The 12840-nt window shown below is 37.1% G+C and overlaps 1 protein-coding gene across 1 annotated transcript in view; it reads right to left on the bottom strand.

Annotated features, from left to right (window-relative positions):
• The window catches only part of rabl2 (RAB, member of RAS oncogene family-like 2), a 14293-nt gene extending 5597 nt beyond the window's left edge, over positions 1-8696 (bottom strand). The window contains exons 1-6 of the mRNA XM_061969142.2: positions 8436-8696; positions 7360-7480; positions 7255-7284; positions 1852-1931; positions 1711-1790; positions 1468-1579 (exon numbers count right to left, since the gene is read on the bottom strand). Of these exons, the coding sequence (XP_061825126.1) occupies positions 1468-1579; positions 1711-1790; positions 1852-1931; positions 7255-7284; positions 7360-7442 (385 nt within the window). The 5' untranslated portion in view covers positions 7443-7480; positions 8436-8696. The remainder of the gene's footprint in view (positions 1-1467; positions 1580-1710; positions 1791-1851; positions 1932-7254; positions 7285-7359; positions 7481-8435) is intronic.
• Positions 8697-12840: the final 4144 nt, after the last annotated feature.

The following is a 12840-nucleotide window of genomic DNA, read 5'->3' as shown; positions in this document are numbered from 1 at the left end:
CAGGAGAACAAAGGACTTCTTTCATTTAAGGTTTGTGATAAACCATCAAACTCATTCGTTAAAAGGACTCTATAGTAATATAAAGCGAATTTTTCTGGACATTATCATGCAAGAAAAGTTTATTTTTGGGACCGCGATCACCGCGTAATGATTTTTAAAGGTTGCATTACAAACATTTAACTGTCCCATGTGATCAGCCAGTGCGATTGGAAGTCCATGCTCAATTATTGCCTCCGTAAATAAAACTTCGGCATTTATCACATCCAAAGAATCTGTTTGGGCGACGAAAAACGTTGAAAGTTTTCCACTTGTATCGCTAGCAACGGCATTAGACTTGTGTTTTTTTGTCCCAACGTGGTCTTTTACATCGCTAATTCCTCCGTGTCCGATCGAAAAATCTTGTCTGCACAAGGTGCAATTCGCGTACTTTTCACCCTTTTTTTTATTTAATTAATGAAAAACCGTATTTTTTATCACTGCAACCGTAACCCGGAATAGGTTGATGAAAACCGTACGAATTACGGGAAAACCGGAGTAGTTGGCAGGTATGTATATATATATATATATATATATATATATATATATATATATATATACACATATATATATGTATATATATATATATATATATATATATATATATATATATATATATATATATATATATATATATATATATGGTTTATGAACGAACTCCTATAAATCATTTAAAAAACACTTGTACGTAACAAGATTTGTCTGCTTCAGTAGCTACAGCATGCTGTGGAAGTTGACATATTGTGTCAATAGTGCAGTGTCTCTACACGACAATATTAGATGACTATTGCAACAACACATTTGCAGTAGGGTAAAACTAACCTGTCTTACCACAGTCTAAACCCAGATCATGTTCCCTATTACTCGGTGATCTCGTAGTCTTCTGCTGCGAGAGCAACAGCTAGAATAAGGAGAGATGTTGCGGCTCACTTTTCGCACTTGGTTCTAACTCCCAAGCATGCCAAACAAAGCAAAATCAAGGTAAAGAATGGGGAGAAATTAAACATTGTAAAATGTTCAGCGGAGAATTGGAGAGATCAACACTGGTTGGATGTCTGGTTTAAGCTTCTCAAAGGCTGCAACCATCATCAAGGATGAAGATGCCATCTTTGAAGGACTTTATACTATGAAATGAGCGCCCCCGAAAGGGACAAGCGGTAGAAAATGGATGGATGGATGAATGGATGATAACTAAGCATCCTGAAGGTCTTTGAAGTGAGAGTGCATCCTCCCAGTAAGTGTTGATTCTTTGTATTTTTTTGTGTCAAGAGAGAGTGACTCAAGTCATTTGTGTAAGTTTCAACTTAAACTAAAACCCCACTTGCATTACGGTCTGAGAGCATTTGCAACCTGAGGACAAGCTGTATAAATCATTTGCAAACACAGTGGTAATCTGCTGAAAAAACCTTATCAACCAAACCATGTACCCACCATCAATTTTGTTGGCCACCACACAACAGGGGATCTCAGGCCGGTACTCTCTCAGCTCCGTATACCAGTTGGACAGATTCTTATATGTTATCTTCCTCTGGACATCAAACACCTTCCAGCAAAAAGTACAAGAGAGATGCAACAGAAAAATAGTCAACTTCTACTTGCATCTTTCCCAAGAGCAGGAGCCAGACCTTGGTTACCAGCGTTAAAGTCATTCAGATGAATATACATTGTTCTTACCATGATGCAGGCGTGAGCGTTGTGGTAGTACGATGGGTGCATCTTCTGAAATCTCTCCTGACCGGCTGTGTCCCAGAAGTCTGTTGATAAAAAAATGTATTATAAAAAAAGGAGAGACCAGGAAATGAGACTTTTACCTACCCACTGCTACGGTCTTGTTGGCCACCTTGGCGATGTGTTTGTAGAGATTCAAGGCGTACGTTGAAATTGGCTGTGGACGACTAGAGGACCAATTAAAGAAATTAACTGGATGACTCATTCATTGTGTGAATGCTCCAAAGCATTCACACATAGGATTTTCTTCACCAAAATTCATCTATTTATTATTATTATTCTTCTCCAGTTTTTGGAGCGCTCTACCTTCCACATTTTTCACCCGATTCAAACTGTTCCAACTTCAAACTGTTCAGCCTATTCGGAATTGCGGGCTTTCCCTTGACAAATTCCCCAAAATTCCCAGATTTCCCAGAATTCCAGGTTTTACGGGACATTTTTCCCCATTCAAAATGAATTTGCCATTTTTCAACCTTCCACCATTTCCACATTTTTCAACCGATTCAAACCAACCCACCTTCAATATATTCCACTCATCCTGGACAATCAAATTATAATTTTTCCAAGTTCCAAAAAAAAATTCCAGAAATTCCCGTGGGCAGCACGGTGGAAGAGGGGTTAGTGCGTCTGCCTCACAATACGAAGGTCCTGAGCAGTCCTGGGTTCAATCCCGGGCTCGGGATCTTTCTGTGTGGAGTTTGCATGTTCTCCCCGTGACTGCGTGGGTTCCCGCCGGGTACTCCGACTTCCTCCCACCTCCAAAGACATGCACCTGGGGATAGGTTGATTGGCAACACTAAATTGGCCCTAGTGTGTGAATGTGAGTGTGAATGTTGTCTGTCTATCTGTGTTGGCCCTGCGATGAGGTGGCGACTTGTCCAGGGTGTACCCCGCCTTCCGCCCGATTGTAGCTGAGATAGGCTCCAGCGCCCCCCGCGACCCCAAAGGGAATAAGCGGTAGAAAATGGATGGATGGATGGCATTTCTCATTTCAAAATGTTACTACAACATTTCTTGACCGATTTAAAAAATTCCAACACCAACATTCAAGTTTTTTGTTTTTTTTACCATTTTCAAAAAAATTCCCTCTTTTCCCCAAATTCCCAAATTTGTATGAAATTCCTATTGAAATGAATGGGACCTTTTTTTCAAAATTCCACAACTCATACATTTTTTATCTAATTTAAACCGTTTCAACTTCAAAATGGTCAGCCTGTTCAGGCTGAATATTGTTATATTTATTCTCCTTCAACAATTCTAAAAAAAAAAAAAATCCTGGATTTCCTAGTTTTTAGGGACATTTTCCCCATTCTAACTGAATTTGTCATTTTTCAAACTTCCACCATTTTCAAATTTTTCAGCCAATTCAAACCATTCCACCTTCAACATATTCCACTCATCCTGGACAATCAAACTATCATTTTTCCAAGTTCCAAAAAAATTCCAGGAATTCCCGTTTTTTCAAACCCTTTTTTCTGTCGACTACTCCTTCAACATTTTTCAACCCACTTCAACCATTCCACCGTCAAAACATTTGTCTTAATCAGGACAAAAAAACAAAAGCTGTTCTGCGAAATGGAAAAATTCCCGGTTTTCACAAAATTCCAGGAATTCCTAAAAAACATTTCTCATTTTAAAATGTTACTACAACATTTCTTGACCGATTTGAAAAATTCCAACACCAATCATTCAAGTTTTTTTTTTACCATTTTCAAAAAAAATCCCTCTTTTCCCCAAATTCCCAAATTTTTATGAAATTCCTATTGAAATGAATGGTACCTTTTTTTTCAAAATTCCACAACTAGTCAGCCTGTTCAGGCTGAATATGTTTATATTTATTCTCCTTCAACAATTCTAAAAAAAAAATCCTGGATTTCCTAGTTTTTAGGGACATTTTCCCCATTCAAACTGAATTTGCCATTTTTCAAACTTCCACCATTACCAAATGTTTTAACCTATTCATACCATTCCAACATCAACACATTCCACTCATCCTGGACATTCAAACTAACACTTTCCCAAGTTCCAGTTTTCCTGGAAATTCAAACTCTTCTACATTCAAACTGGAGATGTCCGATAATGGCGATATTGTCCAACTCTTTATTACCGATTCCGATATCAACCGATACAGATATATACAGTCGTGGAATTAACACATTATTATGCCTAATTTTGTTGTGATGCCCCCGTTGGGGTTTTCCAAAATAAATCAACTCAAGTTATGGAAAAAAAATGCCAACATGGCACTGCCATATTTATTATTGAAGTCACAAAGTGCATTATTTTTTTTAACATGCTTCAAAACAGCAGCTTGGAATTTGGGACATGCTCTCCATGAGCATGAGGAGGTTGAGGTGGGTGGGGTTGGGGAGGCGGGGGTTGTATATTGTAGCGTCCCGGAAGAGTTAGTGCTGCAAGGGGTTCTGGGTATTTGTTCTGTTGTGTTTCTGTTGTGTTACGGTGCGGATAGTCTCCCGAAATGTGTTTGTCATTCTCGTTTGGTGTGGGTTCACAGTGTGGCGCATATTTGTAACAGTGTTAAAGTTGTTTAAACGGCCACCCTCAGTGTGACCTGTATGGCTGTTGACCAAATATGCTTTGCATTCACTTGTGTGTGTGAAAAGCCGTAGATATCATGTGATTGGGCTGGCACGCAAAGGCAGTGCCTTTAAGGTTTATTAGCGCTCTGTACTTCTCCCTACGTCCGTGTACACAGCATTGTTTTAAAAAGGTCATAAATTTTACTTTTTGAAACCGATACCGATAATTTCCGATATTACATTTTAAAGCATTTATCGGCCGATAATATCGGCAGTCCGATATTATCGGACATCTCTACTAAAAAACATTTCTCATTTCAAAATGTTACTACATTTCTTGACCGATTTAAAAAATTCCAACACCAATCATGAAAAAAAATCCCTTTTTTCCCAAAATTCCCCAATTTTTATGAATTTCCTATTGAAAAGAATGGCACCTTTTTTTCAAAATTCCACAACTCCTAAATTTTTTATCTAATTTAAACCGTTTCAACTTCAAAAATGGGCAGCCTGTTCAGGCTGAATATTTTTATATTTATTCTCCTTCAACAATTCTAAAAAAAAAAAAATCCTGGATTTCCTAGTTTTTAGGGACATTTTCTCCATTCTAACTGAATTTGTCATTTTTCAAACTTCCACCATTTCCACATTTTTCAACCGATTCAAACCATTCCATCTTCAACACATTCCACTCATCCTGGACAATCAAACTATCATTTTTCCAAGTCCAAAAATTGTTTTCCAGGAATTCCCGTTTTTTTAAACCCTTTTTCCTGTCGACTACTCCTTCAACATTTTTCAACCCACTTCAACCATCAAAACATTTGTCTTAATCAGGACAAAAAAACAAAAGCTGTTCTGCGAAATGGAAAAATTCCCGGTTTTCACGAAATTCCAGGAATTCCTAAAAAACATTTCTCATTTCAAAATGTTACTACAACATTTTTTGACCGATTAAAAAAATTCCAACACCAATCATTCACAACATTCAAGTTTTTTTTGTATACCATTTTCAAAAAAAATCCCTCTTTTCCCCAAATTCCCAAATTTTTATGAAATTCCTATTGAAATGAATGGGACCTTTTTTTTCAAAATTCCACAATTTTTCATGTAATTTAAACTGTTTCAACTTCAAAATGGTCAGCCTATTCAGGCTGAATATTGTTATATTTATTCTCCTTCAACAATTCTAAAAAAAAAAAAAATCCTGGATTTCCTAGTTTTTAGGGACATTTTCCCCATTCAAACTGAATTTGTCATTTTTGAAACTCCCACCATTTCCACATTTTTTAACCTATTCATACCATTCCAACATCAACACATTACACTAATCCTGGACAATCAAACTATCATTCTTCCAAGTTCAAAAAGAAATTCCAGGAATTCCCGTTTTTCCTGTCGACTACTCCTTCAACATTTTTTCAACCCACTTCAACCATTCCACCGTCAAAACATTCGTCTTAATCAGGACAAAAAAACTAAATCTGCTCTGCGAAATGGAAAAATTCCCGGTTTTCACAAAATTCCAAGAATTCCTAAAAAACATTTCTCATTTCAAAATGTTACTACAACATTTCTTGACCGATTTAAAAAATTCCAACACCAACATTCAAGTTTTTTTTTTTTTTACCATTTTCAAAAAAATTCCCTCTTTTCCCCAAATTCCCAAATTTTTATGAAATTCCTATTGAAATGAATGGGACCTTTTTTTTCAAAATTCCACAACTCCTAAATTTTTTATCTAATCTAAACCGTTTCAACTTCAAAATGGGCAGCCTGTTCAGGCTGAATATTGTTATATGTATTCTCCTTCAACAATTCTAAAAAAAAAAAAAAAAAAATCCTGGATTTCCTAGTTTTTAGGGACATTTTCCCCATTCTAACTGAATTTGTCATTTTTCAAACTTCCACCATTTTCAAATTTTTCAGCCAATTCAAACCATTCCACCTTCAACATATTCCACTCATCCTGGACAATCAAACTATCATTTTTCCAAGTTCCAAAAAATTCCAGGAATTCCCGTTTTTTCAAACCCTTTTTTCTGTCGACTACTCCTTCAACATTTTTCAACCCACTTCAACCATTCCACCGTCAAAACATTTGTCTTAATCAGGACAAAAAAACAAAAGCTGTTCTGCGAAATGGAAAAATTCCCGGTTTTCACAAAATTCCAGGAATTCCTAAAAAACATTTCTCATTTTAAAATGTTACTACAACATTTCTTGACCGATTTGAAAAATTCCAACACCAATCATTCAAGTTTTTTTTTTACCATTTTCAAAAAAAATCCCTCTTTTCCCCAAATTCCCAAATTTTTATGAAATTCCTATTGAAATGAATGGGACCTTTTTTTTCAAAATTCCACAACTCCTAAATTTTTTATCTAATCTAAACCGTTTCAACTTCAAAATGGGCAGCCTGTTCAGGCTGAATATTGTTATATGTATTCTCCTTCAACAATTCTAAAAAAAAAAATAAAAAAAAAAATCCTGGATTTCCTAGTTTTTAGGGACATTTTCCCCATTCAAACTGAATTTGCCATTTTTCAAACTCCCACATTTTTTAACCTATTCATACCATTCCAACATCAACACATTCCACTCATCCTGGACATTCAAACTAGCACTTTCCCAAGTTCCGGTTTTCCTAAAAAAAAAACTTCTACATTCAAACTATTCTCACCAGCATTTCAGTTCAACTTCAGGAACTGCCTCATCTAGTTGTGTGCAAAAAGTCGACTTGTCTGCCTTTAGTGGGACTGATCTGTGTTTGGTGAATTGACTGCAGTATGTCCACATTTTGTCAAAGTATCATATGTTTTGCAATGGTACTTTCCCCCCGCGATCCCAAAAGGGACAAGCGGCAGAAAATGGATGGATGGATGGACTTGTCAATGTATCTGAGCTTCAGCCTCTGGAGCCAAGCATTTGCTTCATCCGTGAAGGATACTATTCGTCAAGGAGAAACCTCTGCATCAGCCTGTTGTGGACAGAACAGACAAGTCAAAACCACAAGTCCACAATGCAAAAGCAGTCGTTTCAAGTCGACACTTACTTGGACTTGCCAACGGCGCTGTCTCCCAAACAGATGATCTTCACCTGTTGCTCCAACTCGGGGACGTCGTCGTCCCCGGCCATTGTTGCCCTTCTTCTTGGACCTACTCTCCACCGACCACCTGATTATGCCAACACGTGTTATGTTGTGTTCTTTTAATAAGATTATTCCAACATGTGTTATGTTGTGTAGTTTTAAAAAGATTATTCCAACATGTGTGATGTTGTGTAGTTTTAAAAATTATTCCAACAAGTGTTATGTTGTGTTGTTTTAAAGATTATTCCAACAAGTGTTATGTTGTGTAGTTTTAAAGATTATTCCAACAAGTGTTATGTTGTGTAGTTTTAAAGATTATTCCAACAAGTGTTATGTTGTGTTGTTTTAAAGATTATTCCAACAAGTGTTATGTTGTGTAGTTTTAAAGATTATTCCAACAAGTGTTATGTTGTGTTGTTTTAAAGATTATTCCAACGCGTGTTATGTTGTTTTGTTTTAAAGATTATTCCAACATGTGTTATGTTGTGTTATTTTAAAGATTATTCCAACATGTTATGTTGTGTAGTTTTAAAGATCATTCCAACATGTGTTATGTTGTGTAGTTTTAAAGATTATTCCAACATGTTATGTTGTGTAGTTTTAAAGATTATTCCAATGTGTTATTTTGTGTAGTTTTAAAGATTATTCCAACAAGTGTCATGTTGTGTAGTTTTAAAGATTATTACAACAAGTGTAGTTTTAACAGCCCGCAAGATTACAAGGACAAGCGGTAGAAAATGAATGGAAGATTACAAGACAAGTGGGCAAGCTAACAAGGACAGTGCTAGCTAGCTAGCTAAATAGCCAGATGACGTCACCGCCGGTTCCTTTTGACCTTATTTTCGCCTCCTAAAAAGCGAAATGTTTGGTCTTCACTTCCCGGACAGTAAAACAGTCAAACAGTCAAACAGTCAACACAGTTGCTTATATTACAAAGTTGCGTTTTAAATATGTTTTTTTACGAGGACTCACTCGGTTAACTTAACCGAGCAGACTATCTAGCTAGCTGGCTTGCAAATGAAAAAAAAAATGTAACTCACGTTTTGGTACGACGTCCCGACTATTATCATTGAGTATATTATCTATATAGCCTGATATATATTATTGTTAAATATCCCAAAAACTGTCAGTAATTAGTAATGTAAAGGCAAAAGTCTCACGGAGATGTTTTTGTTTCTATGCAACGGGGACGCCCAAAGGACCCGTGACACAATATTTAGCTGTCTTTACTGATGCCTGTCAGTAATTTGTATTGTAAAAGCAAAAGGCTCGCGGAGATGTTTTTGTTTCTATGCGACCCCGAAAGGGAATAGCGGTAGAAATGGATGGATGGATGGATGGGCAACGGGGCCCATAGACATGTTATATGTAGACGCAGCATTTGCTGCTGTGACGCGAGAAATTCGGTCGCCATCTTGAAGTGGTGACGAGGAGCCGGCGAGCAGCCTAAACTGACAGTTGACAGGTAGAAAACAAAGATGCTAAACTGACAGTTGACAGATAGAAAACAAAGATGTTAAACTGACAGTTGAAAGGTAGAAAACAAGATGCTAAACTGACAGTTGACAGGTAGAAAACAAAGATGCTAAGCTAACAGTTGACAGGTAGAAAACAAAGTTGCTAAACTGACAGTTGACAGGTACAATCAATCAATCAATCAATCAATCAAACAAAAATGCTAAATTGACAGTTGACAAGTAGAAAACAAAGATGCTAAACTGACAGTTGACAGGTAGAAAACAAAGATGCTAAGCTGACAGTTGACAGGTAGAAAACAAAGTTGCTAAACTGACAGTTGACGGGTAGAAAACAAAGATGCTAAACTAACAGTTGACGGGTAGAAACAAATATGCTAAACTGACAGTTGACGGGTAGAAAACAAAGATGCTAAACTGACAGTTGACAGGTAAAAAACAAAGATGCTAAACTGACAGTTGACAGGTAGAAAACAAAGATGCTAAACTGACAGTTGACAGGTAGAAAACAAAGATGCTAAACTGACAGTTGACAGGTAGAAAACAAAGATGCTAAACTGACAGTTGACAGGTAGAAAACAAAGATTCTAAACTGACATTTGACGGGTAGACAACAAAGATGCTAAACTGACCGTTGACAGGTAGACAACAAAGATGCTAAACTGACAGTTGACAGGTAGAAAACAAAGATGCTAAACTGACAGTTGATGGGTAGAGACAGATATGCTAAACTAACAGTTGACGGGTAGAAAACAAAGACGCTAAACTGACAGTTGACAGGTAGAAAACAAAGACGCTAAACTGACAGTTGACAGGTAGAAAACAAAGACGCTAAACTGACATTTGACGGGTAGAAAACAAAGATGCTAAACTGACAGTTGACAGGTAGAAAACAAAGATTCTAAACTGACAGTTGACTGGTAGAAAACCAATATGCTAATCTGACAGTTGACAGGTAGAAAACCAATATGCTAAACTGACAGTTGACAGGTAGAAAACAAAGATGCTAAACTGACAATTGACGGGTAGAAAACAAAGATGCTAAACTGACAGTTGACAGGTAGAAAACAAAGATGCTAAACTGACAGTTGACGGGTAGAAAACAAAGATGCTAAACTGACAGTTGACGGGTAGAGACAAATATGCTAAACTGACAGTTGACGGGTAGAAAACAAAGACGCTAAACTGACAGTTGACAGGTAAAAAACAAAGACGCTAAACTGACAGTTGACAGATAGAAAACAAAGACGCTAAACTGACAGTTGACAGGTAGAAAACAAAGATGCTAAACTGACAGTTGACAGGTAGAAAACCAATATGCTAAACTGACAGTTGACAGGTAGAAAACAAAGATGCTAAACTGACAATTGACGGGTAGAAAACAAAGATGCTAAACTGACAGTTGACAGGTAGAAAACAAAGATGCTAAACTGACAGTTGACGGGTAGAAAACAAAGATGCTAAACTGACAGTTGACGGGTAGAGACAAATATGCTAAACTGACAGTTGACGGGTAGAAAACAAAGACGCTAAACTGACAGTTGACGGGTAAAAAACAAAGACGCTAAACTGACAGTTAACAGATAGAAAAAAAAGACGCTAAACTGACAGTTGACAGGTAGAAAACAAAGATGCTAAACTGACAGTTGACAGGTAGAAAACAAAGATGCTAAACTGACAGTTGACAGGTAGAAAACAAAGATGCTAAACTGACAGTTGACAGGTAGAAAACAAAGATGCTAAACTGACAGTTGACAGGTAGAAAACAAAGATGCTAAACTGACAGTTGACAGGTAGAAAACAAAGATGCTCAACTGACAGTTGACAGGTAGAAAACAAAGATGCTCAACTGACAGTTGACAGGTAGAAAACAAAGATGCTAAACTGACAGTTGACAGGTAGAAAACAAAGATTCTAAACTGACATTTGACGGGTAGAAAACAAAGATGCTAAACTGACATTTGACAGGTAGAAAACAAAGATGCTCAACTGACAGTTGACAGGTAGAAAACAAAGATGCTAAACTGACATTTGACGGGTAGAAAACAAAGATGCTAAACTGACAGTTGACAGGTAGAAAACAAAGATGCTAAACTGGCAGTTGACAGGTAGAAAATAAAGATGCTATACAGGCAGTTGACAGGTAGAAAAAAAGATGCTGAACTGACAGTTGACAAGTAGAAAACAAAGATGCTAAACTGACAGTTGACAGATAGAAAACAAAGACGCTAAACTGACAGTTGACAGATAGAAAACAAAGACGCTAAACTGACAGTTGACAGGTAAAAAACAAAGACGCTAAACTGACAGTTGACAGATAGAAAACAAAGACGCTAAACTGACAGTTGACAGGTAGAAAACAAATATGCTAAACTGACAGTTGACAGGTAGAAAACAAAGATGCTAAACTGACAGTTGACGGGTAGAAAACAAAGATGCTCAACTGACAGTTGACAGGTAGAAAACAAAGACGCTAAACTGACAGTTGACAGGTAGAAAACAAAGATGCTAAACTGACAGTTGACAGGTAGAAAACAAAGACACTCAACTGACAATTGACAGGTAGAAAACAAAGACGCTAAACTGACAGTTGACAGGTAGAAAACAAAGATGCTCAACTGACAGTTGACAGGTAGAAAACAAAGATGCTAAACTGACAGTTGACAGGTAGAAAACAAAGATGCTAAACTGACAGTTGACAGGTGGAAAACAAAGATGCTAAACTGGCAGTTGACAGGTAGAAAACAAAGATGCTAAACTGACAGTTGACGGGTAGAAAACAGACGCTAAACTGACAGTTGACAGATAGAAAACAAAGACGCTAAACTGACAGTTGACAGATAGAAAACAAAGACGCTAAACTGACAGTTGACAGGTAAAAAACAAAGACGCTAAACTGACAGTTGACAGATAGAAAACAAAGACGCTAAACTGACAGTTGACAGGTAGAAAACAAAGATGCTAAACTGACAGTTGACAGGTAGAAAACAAAGATGCTAAACTGACAGTTGACGGGTAGAAAACAAAGATGCTCAACTGACAGTTGACAGGTAGAAAACAAAGACGCTAAACTGACAGTTGACAGGTAGAAAACAAAGATGCTAAACTGACAGTTGACAGGTAGAAAACAAAGACACTCAACTGACAATTGACAGGTAGAAAACAAAGACGCTAAACTGACAGTTGACAGGTAGAAAACAAAGATGCTCAACTGACAGTTGACAGGTAGAAAACAAAGATGCTAAACTGACAGTTGACAGGTAGAAAACAAAGATGCTAAACTGACAGTTGACAGGTGGAAAACAAAGATGCTAAACTGGCAGTTGACAGGTAGAAAACAAAGATGCTAAACTGACAGTTGACGGGTAGAAAACAGACGCTAAACTGACAGGTAGAAAACAAAGATGCTAAACTAACAGTTGACAGGTAGAAAACAAAGATGCTCAACTGACAGTTGACAGGTAGAAAACAAAGATGCTAAACTGACAGTTGACAGGTAGAAAACAAAGATGCTAAACTGACATTTGACGGGTAGAAAACAAAGATGCTAAACTGACAGTTGACAGGTAGAAAACAAAGATTCTAAACTGACATTTTACGGGTAGAAAACAAAGATGCTAAACTGACAGTTGACAGGTAGAAAACAAAGACGCTAAACTGACAGTTGACAGGTAGAAAACAAAGATGCTAAACTGACAGTTGACAGGTAGAAAACAAAGACACTCAACTGACAATTGACAGGTAGAAAACAAAGACGCTAAACTGACAGTTGACAGGTAGAAAACAAAGATGCTAAACTGACAGTTGACGGGTAGAAAACAAAGACGCTAAACTGACAGTTGACAAGTAGAAAACAAAGATGCTAAACTGACAGTTGACAGGTAGAAAACAAAGATGCTCAACTGACAGTTGACAGGTAGAAAACAAAGATGCTAAACTGACATTTGACAGGTAGAAAACAAAGATGCTA

This window comes from Nerophis lumbriciformis, linkage group LG08, assembly GCF_033978685.3.
Source record: "Nerophis lumbriciformis linkage group LG08, RoL_Nlum_v2.1, whole genome shotgun sequence".
In the NCBI taxonomy this organism is placed as follows: domain Eukaryota; kingdom Metazoa; phylum Chordata; class Actinopteri; order Syngnathiformes; family Syngnathidae; genus Nerophis; species Nerophis lumbriciformis.
Note: the sequence above shows the minus strand (reverse complement) of the source record. Positions and strands in the feature narration are given on the sequence as shown.